The sequence below is a fragment of the Apodemus sylvaticus genome, chromosome 1 (assembly GCF_947179515.1).
Source record: "Apodemus sylvaticus chromosome 1, mApoSyl1.1, whole genome shotgun sequence".
NCBI classification, from domain to species: Eukaryota; Metazoa; Chordata; class Mammalia; order Rodentia; family Muridae; genus Apodemus; species Apodemus sylvaticus.
Genome location: NC_067472.1, coordinates 108,720,070 through 108,739,871, shown reverse-complemented (window position 1 = coordinate 108,739,871; position 19,802 = coordinate 108,720,070). Strand labels below are relative to the sequence as shown.

The window sequence follows — 19,802 nt, the reverse complement described above, 5'->3', positions numbered from 1 at the left end:
TGGCTCTAAGAATCTGAATCTGTCTCAGGTAGAGCCTTTCAGAAGACAACCATGGTAAGCTCTTGTCTTTAAGCACAACATAGCATCAGTATCAGGGTTTGGCACCCACCCATGGAATGGATTCTATGTTGGGCCTGTGACTGAACAGCCTTTCCTGCAATGCAGTCTCTGCCCCATTGTTGTCCCTGCCTTTCTTTAGACAGGAACAATTTTAGGTAAAAAATTTTGAAGGTGGTTTGATCACCCCATCCCTCCACTGAGGGCCCTGTCTCTCCACTGAGGTGGTTTCTTCAGGTTCCATCTCCCCGCTGTTGGGCAATTTTGGCCTAGGTTACTGCCAGTGAGTCCTGGGAGCCTTTCACATCCCAGATCTCTTGGACTTTCTAGAGGTTTTCCTCACCTCCAAAAGCTGCTTATTTCCATTCATTCTCCTTGACCTCTGTGCTTCTCTCCTGTTTCCCTCCACACCTGATTCTGCATCCCTTTCCCCCTCCATTTTCCTCCCTGATCCCTCACTCCTTCTGCCTACTGGCCCACCCCATCTCCACCTCCATCCCCTCTGTAGCTTAGTCTAACTGAACTTCAGATTATTCTCTTCCCTGGTTCTTCATCACACCTGGCACAAGATTTATCTTTGAACTTTGCTCTCCCTGGACTAAATATTCCTAGGTTCCAAAAAGCAATCCCTGAATTCCAGGCCAAAATTATCAGAACCCTCTATGTACTGACAGAGCTTCACTTAACAATATAAATAGTACTAGAGTTGGATCTTGATACCTCTGATCAGGTTTGGTTGTGTGTTCATTGCTGAGCCAGCCACTGTGGCTCACTGGGAGTTCTTCCCATGCTTTATGCTCTACCCACTACAACCTGTAATTAGGATGCTAAATATAGAAGGCAAGCTTGTCCTGGATGTCTATTGTGTTTCTGGTGTCTGTGCAGTACTACCTCACCCTTATCTGTCTGAGAGCTTTGGCTTTATTCACTTTTCCTGTTTTTACTAACAGAAAAGCAAACAGATATTCTCTCCTTTTGTTCCTTTAGTAAGACTATCACTAAAGAGTTATCTAGTACACTATGAGTTCTAAGTACTGTGCTAAATGCTGAGATAAAAAGAGCCCTGACCTCAATTTAACAGTCTTGTGATTAGATAAAGCTCTTTCTGTGTTCATCTGGAGCTGAAAGAATCTTCCTAATAAATAAGTCAGGACTCAATAACTATACTGCCTTCTCTTGGAGGATTCATATTTCGTGTGTCATTGAACTTTGTGCTAAGAGCTGAAGCCTGAATTCTAGTGCTACTATTGTCTTCTGCCATCAGTTAACTCTGTAAACTCTCTCAACAATGTTTCTTAACGTTTAGGCAGCTGTTCATCTCTACCTCATCAAGCTCTTTCTTGGGCTTTTACTAACCCTTTGGGACAAGGCTTGCTACTTGCTAGTTGTGTGCTCTCTGAGCTTTTTTCTTTCATCTGTGAAGGGGATGTATTCACTTTGACTCAGTGGTTTAAGAATTAAATGTGATAAGAGATATGGCGGTCATGGCATGTTGCAGGAGCTCAGAAAATACTTTGATTTCCTCAAGAGTTTGAAGTCCTCGGGGTCCTGAGCAGTTCAAAGAATTCTAGAAGAAATGTAGCTACAGAGCTCTTCCTTCTTCAGGAATGTACACTCGCCATGCTTGTTCTGGGTATAATGGGACAAAAGTCTGGTCTAATGTAATTCACACTGAAATAAATTAGGATATAATTGTATTAAGTCAGATTAAGTCCACTGTGTCTATGATTGCTTAAAGTAGAATTCCAACCCTGTAGTTACTTAGGAGTCTGGGGACTGAGAGTAGATGTAGAGTTGATTATGGTGATTTTTTTTTAAAGACAGCAAGGGGAGCTCTTACTCCCTTACTCTCTTACTCTTGCCCTCTTGCCTCCCTCCCTCCCTCCCCAGCTCTCTCCATGGGGTCATGGCCGGCCTCTACTTCTCTACTCTCTCCTCTTTGCCTTTCTCTGCCTTTACTACTCTCAACTCCCCTCCCCATGCCCCAAATAAACTCGATTCTATGCTAAAAAAAAAAAAAAAAAAAAAAAAAAAAGAAAAGAAAAAGAAAGCAAGGGGAGTTTTAAAAATAAAGTATTTTGTTTGTGTTATACCTAATAGAGTTGTTGTATTGATATGTAGTAGACTCAGGTTTTAATAATCCTCCCTTGACAGACATCTCCTGGCTTATTGGCAGTTTTTGGTTTTACCTTCATCAGAAAGAGGGAAGTTGAAAGAACACACCCATTTCTAGAAGTTATGCAAAACTCTTTTCCAAGAAATGCCTTGCCCCTTCTACAGCTTTATCCACAGGATCTGGAGAAAGATGATTGGAGGCACGGAGAAAACTTCAGTCTTTAAAGAAGAATTCTGTTATCTGTTGTATCTAAGGCATGGCAGAAGATTATGGAGTTTTAGAAATACTTTCAACTACCAGAGAATAAAGTAATAGAAGGTTCTACCTAGCTCGGTTATTTAGAAGAACACATCACTCACTTCTAAGAATCTAAGTAATCTAGTTAAATAAGGTATCATACTATCAGATTGCCTTAGTGAACAGCATGTGAGGCTGCCTAGACTTGGGTCTCACCCATTTGTTACACTCATGCTCCTATAGCAGCCACTACCTTTCTTCATACTTTATCCTAATCCCTGTCTTAACAAACAGCCATCCACCACACACTCTAGGAACAGTTTTATGAAAACAAGCTAGATGTTTGCTTATAAATTGCAGTGTTCATGCTACTGTAGATTTGATAGTTGTAAGAGTATATGCCCTAAAATGTTTACTGTCGGCACTTTACAGGAAACTTTAATGATTAGTACCCTAGACTGTCTCTTTTTCAGAATTTTCAGTATTAAAGATTCTCTAATTTTTATATAATATCTAAGGAAATCCTTAGTAATTCAAGAACAATTGTTTTAGTTAGTATAATACTATAATACTTACAGTATAAGACAGAACAGAAGAGTCTAGAATTTTAGAAATACTTTCAGTTTTCAGGGCTGAAGCTAAAAGGATGTTCAGAAAGTTCCTTTTTCCTTAAAAAATAATTCCCCTATAAGAACTAGCCTAGTTCAACTTTAATATATAGAATAACCTAAAATAAACCAGGTTCTTGTCCCATATGTAAAGCAGCCTTTATGCTTAGAACACTCATTCATGACCTCAAGGTATCTCACTGGAGACTGATATGGTAGAATTTTATAAACTCTTTACCACCAACAGAATACTTATAATGTTATTTAGTCATCATAAGTCTCAATGAGGCTTGTTTTATTTTTCTGGTTGCCAAAGAGCAATAGAAGGAAGTTATGACCTTGTTTTGTGCGCACTTACAGACCTAACCTAAAGGACAGACAGGATCACATGAGATGTACTCTGCTCAGCGGTAGGAGTGATGCAACCTCCAGGTCATATGTTCCCACATTCGTGTCTCTGTGGTCTGGGTAATTGTGAAATGTTTTGTTTTCTGACTAGATTTCGGTACAAAAGTAAAACAGTCACTTCTGTTTCATCAGAGCAAATGGTGATATCTACTTGATTCTAGACAAATTCCAACTTTGTTTTGTCTTTTTTGACAGTGTACTCTTGCGTTGTGGACTTCTTTATGTCCTGGTATAAGTAAGTGAGAGGGCTGTCTCTTCCTCTCTGTCTTGATTATTACTATTCTATTTATTTATGCATTTATTTTGATGAGTTTTGACTTTGATGTTTTGTTTTTGAGGCAAGGTTTCACTCTGGTACTCAAGCTAATGATTCTGCTGCCACATCATTCTCCTTTAGATTGCCATTTTCTCTGACTATAGAAAGCTATAGCAGCAGCTTCCTAAATAGGGTTTTTTTAATGGTTTTTGTTCTCGAGTTCACCGTCCTCCTTGCTAGATGAGCACTATTTAACACTTTAACAAATAGACACAGAGCACCATTTAACATTTCTCTGCTGCTGTGCACTTTGCAACAACTCCCGTTACCAATAAAGATACAGCTTCTAAGGGTGGTTCTGCAGGCCTCACAGGACCCCGCAGCTCGTCCTTTCCTCCTCTCCACGTTCAAGAGACTTTACCAAAATTTTCCAAACCTGTCTTTTTTCCTATGCCCAGGCCTCATTGATACTGTGTGACCTTTTTAAAAGAAAAGCCTTTCTCCTTTCTTCATAACTTTCCTGGTTACAGTCATTTTACTCATTTCTCTCCCCATTTTCTTCCTTTTCCCCCCTTCTCCACCCTCTCTACCTCATCCCTAAAAGTTGGAGTTCTTGTTTCATTGATATACTAGGAAACTGTGACTCTCTTTATGATACTTCTAAAACTCTGCTTTGTCTTTCAGGGCTATATATTAATGTCTTATCTTCCTTCAACTTTTATAAATATTTTAAGTTGTTTAAAAGGAATGTTTGCATCATACATCTCTTCTTTAAACCATATAGCATAGAGTATGCTTCATCATTGTTTTCACTGAATACTTTTTTTAAAACTTAATTTTTCATAAGACCAAAATTACCACCTATTTACCTTTTTTTTAAAAAAAAAAGTTTTATTTTTTATTTGGAGGGGAAATCTGTGTATGTGTGAATGCACATGTGCACACAAGTACCCAAAGAGGCCAGAAGAAGGTATCAGAACCCCTGGCGCTGCTGTGCCTCCTGATGTGCATGCTAAGAAGCTAACACCTATTCCCTGGAACAACAGCGAGCACTCTTAACTGCTGAGCCATCTAGTTCTTTATTTATCTTTTAAATATTTTATAGCTCTGACATTTTACCTTCAAATCTATGGTTCATCTTTTGTCACTGTTCCATTAGCCTATTTGATTTTCGGAGGGACCTCTGCATGGGTCTGAGTAGTTGGAATTATGGGCATATGCCACCACTCCTTTCCTGTGCCTTTTCTCCCTAGTACCATTTGTTGAGAAGCCTATCTGTCTTCCATTGAATTTCCTTTGCACCTTTATCAAAAATCAGTGGGAACTAGCAAGATATTTCAGTGGGTAAAGATGTTTGTTGACAAACCTGACAACTCAAATTTCATCTCCAGGCCCTGCATGGTGAAAGGAAAGAACACTTGCAAATTGTCCTCTGACCTCTACATGTGCACTGTGGCACACATGCCCTCCTTCCCCAAATAAAAGTGTAATAATAAAATAAATAAATAAAAATCAGTGGGTATATCATATGGATATAGTTCTGGGTTTTCTATTCCTTAACTTTTCTACATGTTTGTAGCTCTCATCCATTATACATCATCCTGATTGCCATAGCTACAGAACTTTTAAAATACATATACTGTGACTAGGGAGATGACTCACTGGTTCAGAGCACTGGCTGCTCTTCTAGAGGACCTAGGTTCAATTCTCAGCATCCACATGGTAGTTGCCAACCATCCATAACTCCAGACCTATGGCATCCAATGCCCATTGTCCTTTTCTGGCCTCTAAAGGCACCACAAACACACACACATACACGTACACACTCATGCACATAAATGAAATTTATATATATATATATATGGTGCCCTGATTCCATTTATTTTATTTTAACCTTTTCCAAAATTGTTTCATCTATTTTCATCCTTTTTTTCCATATGTATTGTAGAATAAGTTTATGTATAACAACAAAACTTTTTGTGTGAATTTTTATAAGTATTTGTGGTAAACCTATACATAAATTTGGAAAGTGTTCTGTGTTGATTCATATCTGTAGACACTGTATGTATGTCTGTTTAAACATTTAAGAGTTCCTTAACTTATCAACACTGTATAATTTACAAATTATATGTTCCGCATGTACAGTGTTTTGTTAGATTTATGCTTTTTTCATTTTAAAAAATTATAAATGATACTATTTGGGAGTTTTCTTTGTTTTGGAGGCTGAGGGTAGAAACAGGCCTTATTCTGGCGTGGTTCATCATAGGTGAGCACTCTACCGCTACCCACCCAGATACAATGTGCATTTTCTTATTGCCTATGCTAACAAATCATTGCTAGCCTATAGAAGTAAGTAGACTTTTACATACTTAGCTTGTATCCTGTGTCCACCATGTTCTAGAAAGTTTTTTGCAGTTATTATTGGATTTTTAGCATAAATAATCATGTCATCTGAAAAGAGGGACAGTTTTTTTCTTTAGTAGCCTCTTTTTTCTGATCTGTGTGTTTCTTAAATCTACTTCTTGCTTTATTTTATAACTGGAATTTCTGGTACCATGTTGGAGAATTATAGGAAATGTGATCATCATTGTCTTGCTTCCAATTTTGCCAGTCTTTCAGAATTTACTATAACATTAGATGTTGGTCTTTTTATGCAATTTATCAAATTCAGCAAAGTTAACTATATTTTTGTTTTTTGAAATTTTACAAGAAATGGGTCTCCTTTTCTTCATTGATAAAGCAATGATTTTTTTTTAGTCTTTCAGTATGGTGGGTTATATTTGTTGGTTTCAAATATTGGATTAGCTCTACCTCCTGAGAATAAGCCCCACTTAATTACATGGCTCTTTAGGTTATTGAATTGCATTTAAGGATGTAATCCACTTTTATTTTTTCAGTATTTTGCATATATGAGAGAAGTCCTGGAAAGATTTAGTTAGTTAGTTAGTTAGTTAGTTAGTTGGTTGGTTGGTTTTGCGAGACAGGGGGGTTTCTCTGTATAGCCCTGGCTGTCTTGGAACTCACTCTGTAGACCAGGCTGGCCTCAAACTCAGAAATCCACCTGCCATTGCCTCCCAAGTGCTGGGATTACAGGCGTGCGCCACCATTGCCTGGCCTTGTTTGTTTGTTTGTTTGTTTGTTGTTTTGTTTTGGAAAGATTTCTCTTAACAGCATATCCAGGACTTGTGTTTCCATTTTGTCCTTTCATTATGTGTCAGTGATCCAAGAGTAATTTTTTTTATATCTCTGTGATGGGCATTTTCAGCTAAAGCTCCCAAACCCTTTCATTTATTTATTTATATTTATATTTATATATATATATACATATATATATATATTCATTATTTATACATCTAAACATGAAAGGAGTAGATACTAGAGAATCCAATGCATCTGCCCATCTTTTTTCTTTTCTGTAATTCTCTTACTTGCCTTTCTTACTTTCTGTTATAAAAACTTATTTTTAAATTGCACCTATTAGTTTGAATAAATTTAGATATTCATTGAATGAAAAAAATACATCTTTGCCGAATTCCCATATGTTTACACTGTGCCAAGTACCTGGTGGATACGTTGAACCTAGTATCTCAAGAAACTCAAAGCTTGAAGGAAATAAGAGCATACAAACAATCAAAATGCAGATTTGGAGGAAGATCACAAGTCTGAGGTATCAAAGATTTGGGATCAGAAGTTCTTGCTGTATCTTTAGCATTGATAACAGCGCATTTTCAACCTGTAGGTCCTGACTCCTTTGGAGGGGTGGCAAACAACCTTTTCACGGATGCCACATATCAGATATCCTACATATCAGATATTTCCATTATAATTCATAATAGTAGCAAACTTACAGTTATAAAGTAACAATGGAATAATTTTATGTCTGGGGTCACCACAACATGAAGAACTGTGTTAAATGATTGCAGCATTAGGAAAGTTGAGAACCACTGCTCTACAAATAAATATTTATTATATGGATAGATATAAGAATGCAAAGAAACAGAGGAGGCAAAGAGAAAGAAACAACTGTATTTTATTTGTGGGATTAGAGAGCAGTTATGGCAGAAGAGGGGTGTGAGCTAGAGACAGCATTGCTGCTTTGTCATAAATAAATCAGCATGTTGTAAGTAGTCATTTATTGTAACTACTTCCTTGGAAGGAGAACCTGGAAAATTCTTGAAGCATCTATAGCAAACATCATTTTCTTCTTCTTGATGGCATCTCTGTGTACTTGTACAGAGCTTGTACCTACAGAGCAATGATTTAGGGACAATACTTTCCAAAGAGACAGGTACTAAAGGAGATTCTTCAACTCAAGCAGCAGCTGACCTATTAAAACTATTTTTAAATGTACCTAACCCTAACCTGCAATATACATCTGTACAAGTAAGTATTCACACACAAAAAATGGCCAGAACAAGATTTTATGTGACTGTAATTAAATGCCTTTTGTTTTTATTTTCCTCAGCTTTATTATATATGGTAATACCTCAATTTTAAATTTTAACTTATCTAAGGCTTACCAGACCTAATGTATATTCTCCTTAACCAATTAAGTGCTGTAAGGACTTTATATTAGAAAGAAATTAATTAATAAACATATTATTTATTACCATATATGTGCCAAGCAGTGTTCTAAATGTTGTGACTGTCGCATGAGAGGAAGGAGGTGTGTTGCTGTGAGGAAGCACCTTGACCAAGGCCAGTTAACGAAGAGTTTATTTGGGCTTATGATTCCAGAGGGGTAAGAGTCCATCACTGGGAGAGATATGGCAGAAGTGACAGGCATTGTAGCAGGAGCAGGAATCTTCAAACACAAACACAAAGCAGAGAGATCTGCTGGAACTGGAAGTGGGCCAAGGCTATAATCTCTCAGATACGACCCCCCAGCGACATACATCCTCCAGCAAAGCTATGCCTCCTAAACCTTCCCAGATAATACCACTAACTAGGAGCCACATATTCAAATTTCTGAGCCTAAGTGGCATCTTTTACTCCACAGGAGCGATAGCAGACGAGAATGACAAAGTCCCTGTGCTGGTGGTATTTATGTTCCAGGGAGTGAGTACAAATAGTCAACTGAAATGGTATGAGCACTAAGACCACTAAGACCAGTGAACTAGATAAGAAAGGGGAATGCGAGTGTTGCAAGGGAAGGGGATGAGGGTTCAGGAACAGCTTCTCCAACAATGTGACATTTGTATAAACACTTGAAATAAAGAATAAGCAATGGCAACACTAGGAGGAGTGCTTCAGAGAAAACAAGTAGAGTGAAGAGCCTGAGGCGGGAGTGTGACTGGCAGTGTTTAAGGACAAGACTAATGTGAGGTAATGAGATGAGACATGAGGTTCAGACATACCAAGCTGTATTAATCAAAATACATGAGATAATGAGCTTATAAAGAGAAAGGTTAGTATACTAGCTTTGGGTCCAATCCACAGCACCATTGGGGGGAATAAATAAGGGGGGAGGCTGAGCCACCAACCAGGCAGCATATGCCAGCTGATATGAGGCGCCCGACACATATACAGCAGAGGACTTCTGGGTTTGGACTAAATCAGAGAAGATGTGCCTAACCCTTGGGAGACTTGAGGCCCCAGGAAGTGGGAGGTCTGGTGGGGTGAGAGTGGGGGTGGGGAGGTAGGGATCACAGTTATTTTGGATCACAGTTTTAGAGGTTCCAGTTGGCTCTGTTGTTTTGAAGGCCATAGTGAGGAAGTACCTTACGATAGGCATCACATGTTAGAGCAAGCTGCTCATCTTTGACCTGGGAGATCAAAACAGAGCAAAAAGAAACCAGAGTCCCATAGTCCCTTCAAAGCCATGTCACCAATGACTTAAGTCATCTCTTGGCCTTATTTTTTAAGGATATGACAACCTTCTAATAGCATCACAATCTGAAACCAAAGCTTTGGAATTATCCAACATCCATGGGGCCATTGTAAGGAATTGTGCCTGGATACACAGAGATCATATGCAGAGAAGTACCAATTCTGAATTACAAACCATCCTGATTACATCCTACCTACTTTCTGACCTCAGTGTTGTAAGTACATTGATGAATGGAAGCATGAAAGGTATACAAATCAATGCAATTATGGGCTGGTAAGATTGCCAAGCCCAATGACCTGAGGTCAATAGGCATAGCAGAAGGGGAGAATTGACCCCAGCAAGTTGTTCTCTGACTGCCTGCCCCTCACACACACACACACACTGTAGCATGCACATTTCTCACCTACACAGACAAATAGACATAATGAAATTAGAGAACAAGGGAGATAAGGAATAGTGATCAGCTTCTGACTATACTTGTTCATATGTTTTAATTTAATTTTTTTACAGTCTAGATTTTATCCCCCTCCCCAAACCTACTCCCTATCTCTACAAGGATGTCCCCACCTCCCCATCCCTACTCCCAGCCCACAAGACTTCCCACTTCCTGGGGCCTCAAATCTCTCAAGGGTTAGGTGCATCTTCTCTGACTGAGTCCAAACCCAGAAGTCCTCTGCTATGTGTTGGGAGCCTAGTATCAGTTGATATATGCTGCCTGGTTGGTGGCTCAGTGTCTTAGAGATCTCAGGGGTCCAGGTTAATTGAGACTGCTGGTCCTCCTCCTACAGGTTTTCCCTACTCCTCAACTTCTTCCGGCTTTTCTCTAATTCAACTACAGGGGTCACCAGCTTCTGTCCATTGGTTCAGTGTAAATATCTGAATCTGACTCTTCCAACTGATTGTTGGGACTTTCAGAGGACAGTCATGATAGGTCCCTTTTTATGAGCACATGATAACTTCAGTAATAGAATCAGGCCTTGGTGCCTCCACTTGAGCTTGATCCCAATTTGGGCCTATCGCTAGACCTCCTTTTCCTCAGGCTCTTCTCCATTTTTGTTATTGCAGTTCTTTCAGACAGGGTCAGAGTTTTTGACTGTAGAATGGCAACCCCATCCCTCACTTGATGCCCTGTCTTTCTACTGGAGGTGGGCTCTACAAGTTCCCTCTCCCCACTGTAGGTCATTTCATCTAAGGTCCTTCCCTTCGAGTCCTGAGAGTCTCTAACTTCCCAGGTCTCTGGTATATTCTAGAAGGTCCCCCAACCCCACCTCCTACCTCCCAAGGTTGCCTGTTTCCATTCTTTATGCTGGCACTCAGTACTTCAATCCTATTCCCACCACTACCACTCATTACCTGATCATGTTCCCCTCTTCCCTTCCCTGTCCCCTTTTCCACCCAGGTCCCTCCAGAGAATGTGACTGTGGAGGTGGCTACATTGGTAACTATTTCATCAGATCTCTTTTGATTGGATTTCCTCATGAAATGAAAAAGGAATAAGGTGAAATCTCAGGGTTGTTTTGATTTGCATTTCCCTAATGACTAATGAAGTTGAGCATGTTTTAAGATGCTTCTCCGCCATCCGAAGTTCTTCAGGTGAAAATTCTTTGTTTAACTCTGTACTCCATTTTTTAATAGGGTTATTTGGTTTTCTGGTGGATATAGGACTTGGATTCCATAGATGGGGATAGGCTGGGGGTTGACTTTTGGGAGCTGAAGTAATTAAATAGCTTTTGATCCAATGGTGGATATAGAAACAGACCATCTGAGAACTGAGCATTAGAACATTCCTAGAGCTTAGAGAACAGGGAGAAGGAAAAACCAGCACTGACATCTGAAAAAGCAATACCAAGTGGCAAAGTGAGAGTAAATGCTAAAGCACAGTGAAGAAAGTGTGCTACTGAAAGTAAATGTTCCTGATCACAGGAAGGTCTGACAGGTAGCAGAAGTCCTGGAGTCTTCGAGCCCTTTGATACATTCTATTGGAGGTACAGTGGTAAGCAGACTAACAAAGATGCCTTCATGTAGGAGAAGAGGGAACAAGTAAGCATAGTTGTTACTTAAGCATAACTGCTTGACTTAACGGAAAAGCTGGAAAGCTGAGCCACAGTCAAGAATGACTGTGGACTCAAGACCCCCTTTTCCGTTTTTCTGAGATGGTAGAAATGATTCTAAGCAGGGAAGGATGAAGCAGCTACTCTGAAGAGGGGGCAGTTGTTGAAGTGCGTTCCGGATAGGTGAAAGGATGCATGCCTTGGGAAGAAAGCTGATATAAATTATTAGGAAACCTGTATTCTCCAGTACCAGAGAACGTGACTGTGGAGGTGGCTACATTGGTAACTATTTCATCAGATCTCTTTTGATTGGATTTCCTCATGAAATGAAAAAGGAATAAGGTTTTGGAGATTTAAAGAAAGAAAATCTGGTTAAGAGCACTGACTGATGACTGACTTCTAGGGGTCATGAGTTCAAATCCCAACAACCATATGGTGGCTCACAACCATCTGTAATGAGATCGGATGCCCTCTTCTGGTATGTCTGAAGACAGCTACAGTGTGCTTACATATAATAAATTAATTAATTAAAAAAATAAAGAAATAAAGAAAATCAGAGATTGTTTCCAAAGAGTACAAGGAAGTTCTGAACGAGGTCAATAGGATTATTAGGCATTGTCTGAAGGCCCAGGGAAGCCAATATGCAATGAGATATTTCACTTTCTCCCACTCTTTCATAACTATCAAGTGCTTAACCGTCAAGTGAGAACAGTTAGAGTGGGCAAAGCATTAAACTTAGCTGGGGGTCATGATTTTGACAGAAAACAGAAAAAATGGAGACTGAAGTAAGGAAATTATTGTAAGGAGGAGTAAAGAGAGTTGATTACAGAAGAAATTAAGGACAGGGATAAAGGGTGTTAACTGTTTGTAGAATTAATATAGCTCCCTAGAGGTTGAAAAATTATGTTAATGATATTAAAATAGCAATAATAATTAATTACTGATATTTATAGTACTCTGAGCTCATCTGCAGTTAAAAAAAAACCCTATGCCTTAAGTAGGGTAGAGAGTGGCAGTGGTGGTTGCGATTCTCGTTACATAGATAAGGAAGATCTAAACAAGTAAATGACTTAGTTGAAAATCATGCAATGAATCTGTAGAAATGAAGATTCCCCAAAGTTGTGTAATTGTTTGTAGTTTATTTGGTTGTTTGGAATTTTGACTTTTTGACTATTGTATATCAGTTCTGCTCAGAGTTTACAAAGTCTTGAAGAGATACAATGTAGAAAACAGCATAAGAGCATCTGTACCCAAGTTTTAAACTCTACTATATGGGGTAATATAAGGCATTTGTCCATTCAGTAATACAGATAGAATGCTGCCATGAGCAAGGAACTACCACAGGTCCTAGGGAAGCATGTCAGTAAAGCAGGCTGAAGAACAAGAAGGACCTACAGGTAGATGCTCAGAGAATTCCCACAAGGATGTCTCAGCAGTGATTCTTAAAAGACATCATGGTTTGGTGAGAGGCATACCGTAGGAAGTTAGGAAAGTGATTTTTTGCAACTTGGTGTGACATTGTTGTTTTAACCACAGTGCTTTAACATGTTCACACCTATGAGCTGAGATTTTTATGGCTTTGCAAATGTTTTCTAGCCTGACATTTTATGAGTCTGTATCTAGTATAAAGAAATAGTTGGGCTACGCCTGTACTAACAAGTTCTAAAAACTGTCCTCCAATTTTGAACTGAGGAATCTAAAAGAGAAATGTAGACCATAAGTGCCTAAGGGGTCCAGCAGTCCCTATGTAAATAGGCATGAATCCAGGGCGTGCTTGCTGAGAAATTCCAGATTCTTGTGTCCCAGAATAAAGAACTGGATTAGGGACACAAGAGCAGTGATAGAAATAGAGACAAATATTGGACTTGACATTTTGGATCCTTAATAAAAAGAAATTATGTAACACTCTTCACCCTCATTCAGAGGGCCTGAATTTTGGATTTTGGTGTGTGTGTGTGTGTGTGTGTGTGTGTGTGTGTGTGTGTGTGTGTGTGTGTATGTGTGTGTGTGTATGTGTGTGTGTTTTCTTGTTGGTGAATGTTCTTGTTTTGTTACATGTAGCCAACAGCCAGAGGTTTCCTGCCTTCCTTTGCTAACTGGTTTTATTTATTTATATGGTCATCATAATTATTTAATTACATATTTATTTGGTGGAGCACAAATGTCATGATGCATACACGGAGATTAAATGTTAACTCTCATACCTTGTGGGTTTCAGGAATTGATCTCTGATCATTAGGCCCGGTGGCAAGCACCTTTATCCATGAGCAATCTGATGGGGCCTTCATGTGCTGTGAAGCCTTTCTCTCCAGGCCCTACCCTCCTGTCATACCCATCTTCAGTCAATGTTATGTGAGGATCTGATAAAGGCTTAAAAACTAATGGCATTTTCTCCTTCTTCCCAATGCCTTTCTGGTGATTTAGGCCTGGAAGAAACGCTGGTTTATACTGCGGAGTGGCCGGATGAGTGGAGACCCAGATGTTCTGGAATACTACAAGAATGAGCACTCCAAGAAACCCCTGCGGATCATCAACCTGAACCTCTGTGAGCAGGTGGATGCAGGCCTGACCTTCAACAAGAAAGAGCTGCAGGATAGTTTCGTATTTGATATCAAAACCAGCGAGCGCACGTTTTATCTGGTGGCTGAGACAGAGGCTGACATGAATAAGTGGGTCCAGAGCATCTGCCAGATCTGCGGCTTCAATCAGGCTGAGGAGAGCACAGGTATGAGAGCAAACACAGCTCTTTCCAGGGGATTCTTCAGACATCAGGTTCCTCTAGCCAAGAAAAGTGGCTCTGGTTAAGATTTCTTTTTGGCAAATGTGATTGGCAAATGGGGAGAGTATAACAGAGGTAGCCTGATACAGATGAATCTCCTGGTTCTAGTCATGCTTAAATGGGGAATCAGGAAAGGCTAAGGTCATGACGATGCTGAAGATATTTCAGGTGCTTCGATGCTTCTACCATGTGTCAGCTCTCAACCACTCCTCCCACCCTTGTTCTACATACTGCGCCTTGTTACCTATCAGCCATTCCATAGGGAAGATCTCTCTGTGATCACATCTCTGATTCATTTCTCTCGGTTCTAGTCCATCTGTTTCAGGCCATCTCACTGTTTGCTTGCTTGTTTCTTAGGTATGCTTTGTTTTATTGACACATGGTCTTGAGTTCCTGTATATCCAATTGAGGACAGTTAAAAGAATGGAATGCTGACTTTATGTTTGAGTTTTGACAGCCCTTTTTTTAAAAGTACATCAACTATGTGGGTATCTATGTTTTATGTGTGTGGAAGTGTATGAAAACCCAATCATGCATAGATAGCAGCCAAAGGTGGACTTTGGATATCTTCTTCTATCTCTCTCTGCCTTATTTATTGAGATGTAAATATCTTTTCTTCTTAAAAATCTTCCTACTTATTTTAGAATTTACTAGTAGCTCATATTCGTAAGTCATAACTGTGATTTTTAATTACAGAAGTTGTATGACCACTATAACAAGACTATTTCTAGGCAAAGTATCTTAAAATGCAGCAGCACCTTCATGCATGTAATATTTTTAGTATTAAGAACGTGTGGTTGCCTCAATAATAAATTATAAGAGATTGACCCAAATCAACTTAAATGACTTACTACCATCTAGGAAATTAGGGCACAATGCATTTCTTGTCAAAAGTAGTTCATTGGACTGGTAAGATAACTCGGCAGATAAAGTGTTTGCTGCACAAGCATGACAACCCGAGCTCTGTCTCCAGGATTCATGGTCAGAAAGAAATGGCTCACAAAAGCTGTCCTGACTTCAATCAAACTCACTGGGGCATTATTCATAGTAACAGTAATTTTTATTTGATTATCATTTTTTGATGGTGCTGGAAACAAAACACGGGGCTTTTGAATCTAGGCAAGCACTCTTTTACTCAGTGTGTCCCTGGGCCTCATCATTTCCTTCTACAGAATAAATGTCATTTACATATATCTAGACATAATTAGAAATTCTGATTCTTCATGTGGAGGCAAGTAAAGATTCCAAAGTGACAAATTGTTCTTTAAATGACACACAGGTGACAGTTAAGGTTTATAGCTCATAAATCACTGAAAGACAATTTTATTCATCCATATGCTGTAACTCATTCAAGAAGATATGGGGTTATATTTACATCACTGAGCTGGCTAGTAATGAACATTTTACAAGTTTGTGTTATAGCTGCAAACCATTGCTATGTAATTTGAAATGTTAACAATTTAAATGTTTAATATTCTAAATGTCAAACACCTATTAGCAGTGGAAGAAAAACATGCATGGTAATCAAAAGCAGTGCCTGTTCATACCAAGTAATTTAATGTAAAATATCATGTCAGGTCCTCTCAAAATCACGAAATCACAAAAATAATGCTTAGAATCTCACTGTTGATGTTAATTGATAATTTGGAAGAATGACATAACAACCAGAAGTTATAAATATATGACTGAATAGTTATAATACAGGGAGATTCTTGTTTAGAAAGCTGAAAACAGCCCAAAGGTCTTGGGAGATCAGAAGATAGTTCAGTCAGTAAATGATTTGCTACACAAGCATGAAGACCTGAGTTCACTACACCCATAGAAGTAGCTATAGCAGCACTATAGCAGAATGCTGGAAACCAGCAGATCTTGACAGGTTCTGTTCCAAAAGATGTGTGTGTGTGTGTGTGTGTGTGTGTGTGTGTGTGTGTGTGTGTGTGAGAGAGAGAGAGAGAGAGGGGGGGGGGGGGCAGGCAGAGGAAGACACCAAACAGCAACCTCTGGTTTCCACATGCATAATGTATATATCCATTTGCATGTACATAGGCACACATGTGCAAATATGCCCACAAACATGCAACCATATGTGGGCATGGTGACTCATGGCTGTATTACCAACACTCAGGAATTTAAGGCAAGAGGATTGCATGAGTTTGAGGCCAGCCTGGGTGATAAGACTTAGACCTGTCTCAATTAAAAAGCAGCCATGGGCAAAGCTCAGTATGTTAATCCTGATTACCTGAATCTAATCCCTAGAACCCAAGCTGCATGTGGTAGTGAGCATCTGTAATCATAGCATACCTATGGGAAATAGAACTCAGATAAGAGAAGCATCTGGAAGCTAAGAGCTAACTAGCATAGGCTATGAACCTATGAAGTGGCAGAGTGAGGGGAGGGAAATTAACACACACATACACCCTAAAAACAAGTTTTGCCTCAAAAAACAATCCTGACACCCAAGACTCAAGGCATATCACAGAAGAGATGTGGTATAAAAATTGCAAGAGTCAGGGACCAGAACATCCCTTCAAGATAATGGCTTCTATATATGTTAAGAAAGCGAAAGTCATGAAGCTTCAACAATATAGTCAGGTAAACAAGACCTGCAAAATGATAAAACATGGTTGACATGCCAGCATGAAAAGGTGGAATCTCTCAAGGTCCCAACCCTAAATGAAGACTACAGATAAATAATGACTGGGAAAATCGGTCTTCACCAGGGATGACTCCCCTAGTTATCCATTGAGGTCAGCCCTGAAAGTCTATATATATGCACAACATTAAATGGACTCAGCAGGTTGTATTTGTATATTTATGTACACACATGTAACAAAAGAAAGGGGGGTTCATAAATTCAAGAGAAAGAAGTGGGGAGTGACATTGGAAGAATTGGAGGGAGGAAGGAGAAAATGATCTATCAACTGGGGCTTGGTACCCCAGTCGGTTGTCTTTATTATGACCAATTGTAGCTCTCTCCAGTGGTCTCTGTTTCCTATCAAAAAAAAGGTTTTATTGTTGTTGTTTTGTTGTGTTTTGTTTTTAAATGAAGGCGGGAGGCTTTCCTGTGGGTAAAAGAACAAGTACTTAGAATGAGTTAAAATTATACTAGTTTGGCCAGGGGGTGGTGGCACACACCTTTAATCCCAGCACCTGGGAGGCACTGGCAACTAGATCTTTAAGTTTGAGGCCAGCTTGGTCTATGGAGCAAGTTCCAGGACAACCAGAGCTGTTACACAGAGACACTCGGTCTCAAAAATACCTACGTAATTAGCTAATTAATTAAAATAAACACACACTTGTTTGGAAAAATGGCAGTATTAAGTTCTCTTCTAGGTTCTATGATCTCACCATCCATTTGCAGTTGGCCAGGTTCACAGTACCAAACTCTTGTGTTTTTTGGGTTTTTTTTTTTTTTTTGCTTTTTTTTTTTAACTGAATAAATTGTTCATTTACATTTCATATGCTAAAACTTTTCCTGGTTTCCCCACTCCACGAAAACCCCCAACCCCTCCTCCCACCCCCTGCCTCCAAGTATATGCCCCTCCACCTGACCCAATCCCACCTCCCCCACCCTCAATTTACCTTTGTTGGGACATCTATTGAGCCTTATACAGGACCAAGGACCTCTCCTCCCACTGATGCCCTACAAGGCATTCCTCTGCCACACTTTTGGCTGGAACCATGTGTACCCCTTGGTTGATGGTTTAGTCCCTGGGAGTCCTAGGGCATCTGGGTGGTCAACATCATTGTTCTTCCCATGGGGCTGTAAACCCCTTCAGCTCTTCCAGTCCATGCTCCAACTCCTCCACTGGGGACCCCACGCTCAGTCCAATGACTGGCTGCTAGCATCTGCCTCTGTATGTGTAAGGCTATGGCAGGGCCCCTCCAGAGACAACCATAACAGGCTCCTTTCGGTATGCATTTCTTGTCTTCCAGAATAGTGTTGCAGTTTGGTGACTGTTTATAGGATAAATACCCAGATAGGGTGGTCTCTGGGTAGCCTTTCCTTCAGTCTCTACTCTGCACTTTTTGTCTCCATAATTGCTCCTGTGAGTGTTTTGTTCCCTTTCTCAGAGGAACCAAGGCACCCCCACTTCAGTCCTCCTTCTTGACCTTCCTGTGGTCTGTGAATAGTGACTTGTTTAATTTGAGCTTTGGGGCTAATATCCACTTATCAGTGAGTGCATACTATGCATGTCCTTTTGTGATTGGGTTACCTCACTCAGGATAATATTTTCTAGTTCTATCCATTTGCCTAAGAATTTCATGAATTCATTGTTTTTAATAGCTGAATAGTACTTCATTGTGTATATATACCACAATTTCTGTATTGGGTTACCTCACTCAGGATAATATTTTCTAGTTCTATCCATTTGCCTAAGAATTTCATGAATTCATTGTTTTTAATAGCTGAATAGTACTTCATTGTGTATATATACCACAATTTCTGTATAGATTCCTCTGTTGAAGGACATCTGGGTTCTTTCCAGCTTCTGGATATTATAAATAAGGCTGCTGTGAACATAGTGGAGCATATGTCCTTATTACATGTTGGAGAATATTCTGGGTATATGCCCCAAAATGGTATAGCTGGGTACTCTGGTAATACTATGTCCAATTTTCTGAGGAACCACCAAACTGATTTCCAGAGTGAATTTGCCATCTTGCAATCCCACCAGTAGTGGAGTAGTGTTCCCCTTTCTCCATATCCTCTCCAGCATTTGCTGTCCCCAGAGATTTTGATCTTGGCCATTCAGACTGGTGTGAAATGGAATCTCAGCCTTGTTTGATTTGCATTTCCCTGATGATTAAGGATATTGAACATTTCTTTAGGTGTTTCTCAGACATCTGGTATTCCTCAGTTGAGAATTCTTTGATTAGCTCTGTACCCCATTTTTTTAAATTTATTGATATATTTATTTACATTGCAAATGATTTCCCCTTTTCTGGGCCCCCACTCCCTGAAAGTCCCATCCGTCCCCTTCCCTCCTCCTGTTTTCCCACCTACCCTTCCCACTTCCCTGTTCTGATTTTGCTCTATACTGCTTCACTGAGTCTTTTCAGAACAAGGGGACACTCTTCCTTTCTTCTTGTACCTCATTTGATGTGTGGATTATGTTTTGGGTATTCCAGTTTTCTAGGTTAATATCCACTTATTAGTGAGTACATACCATGATTCACCTTTTGAGTCTGGGTTACCTCACTTAGTATGATGTTCTCTAGCTCCATCCATTTGCCTAAGAATTTCATGAATTCATTGTTTCTAATGGCTGAATAGTACTCCATTGTGTAGATATACCACATTTTTTGCATCCACTCTTCTGTTGAGGGATACCTGGGTTCTTTCCAGCATCTGGCAATTATGAATAGGGCTGCTATGAACATAGTAGAGCATGTATCCTTATTACATGGTGGGGAATCCTCTGGGTATATGCGCAGGAGTGGTATAGCAGGATCTTC

General features: G+C 39.6%; 1 protein-coding gene across 1 annotated transcript in view; it reads left to right on the top strand.

Moving 5' to 3' along the window:
- Gab2 (GRB2 associated binding protein 2) overlaps window positions 1-19,802 on the top strand; it is a 225,620-nt gene that overhangs the window by 106,845 nt on the left and 98,973 nt on the right. Inside the window, exon 2 of the mRNA XM_052158471.1 lies at window positions 13,988-14,288. Within this exon, the coding sequence (XP_052014431.1) occupies window positions 13,988-14,288 (301 nt within the window). The remainder of the gene's footprint in view (window positions 1-13,987; window positions 14,289-19,802) is intronic.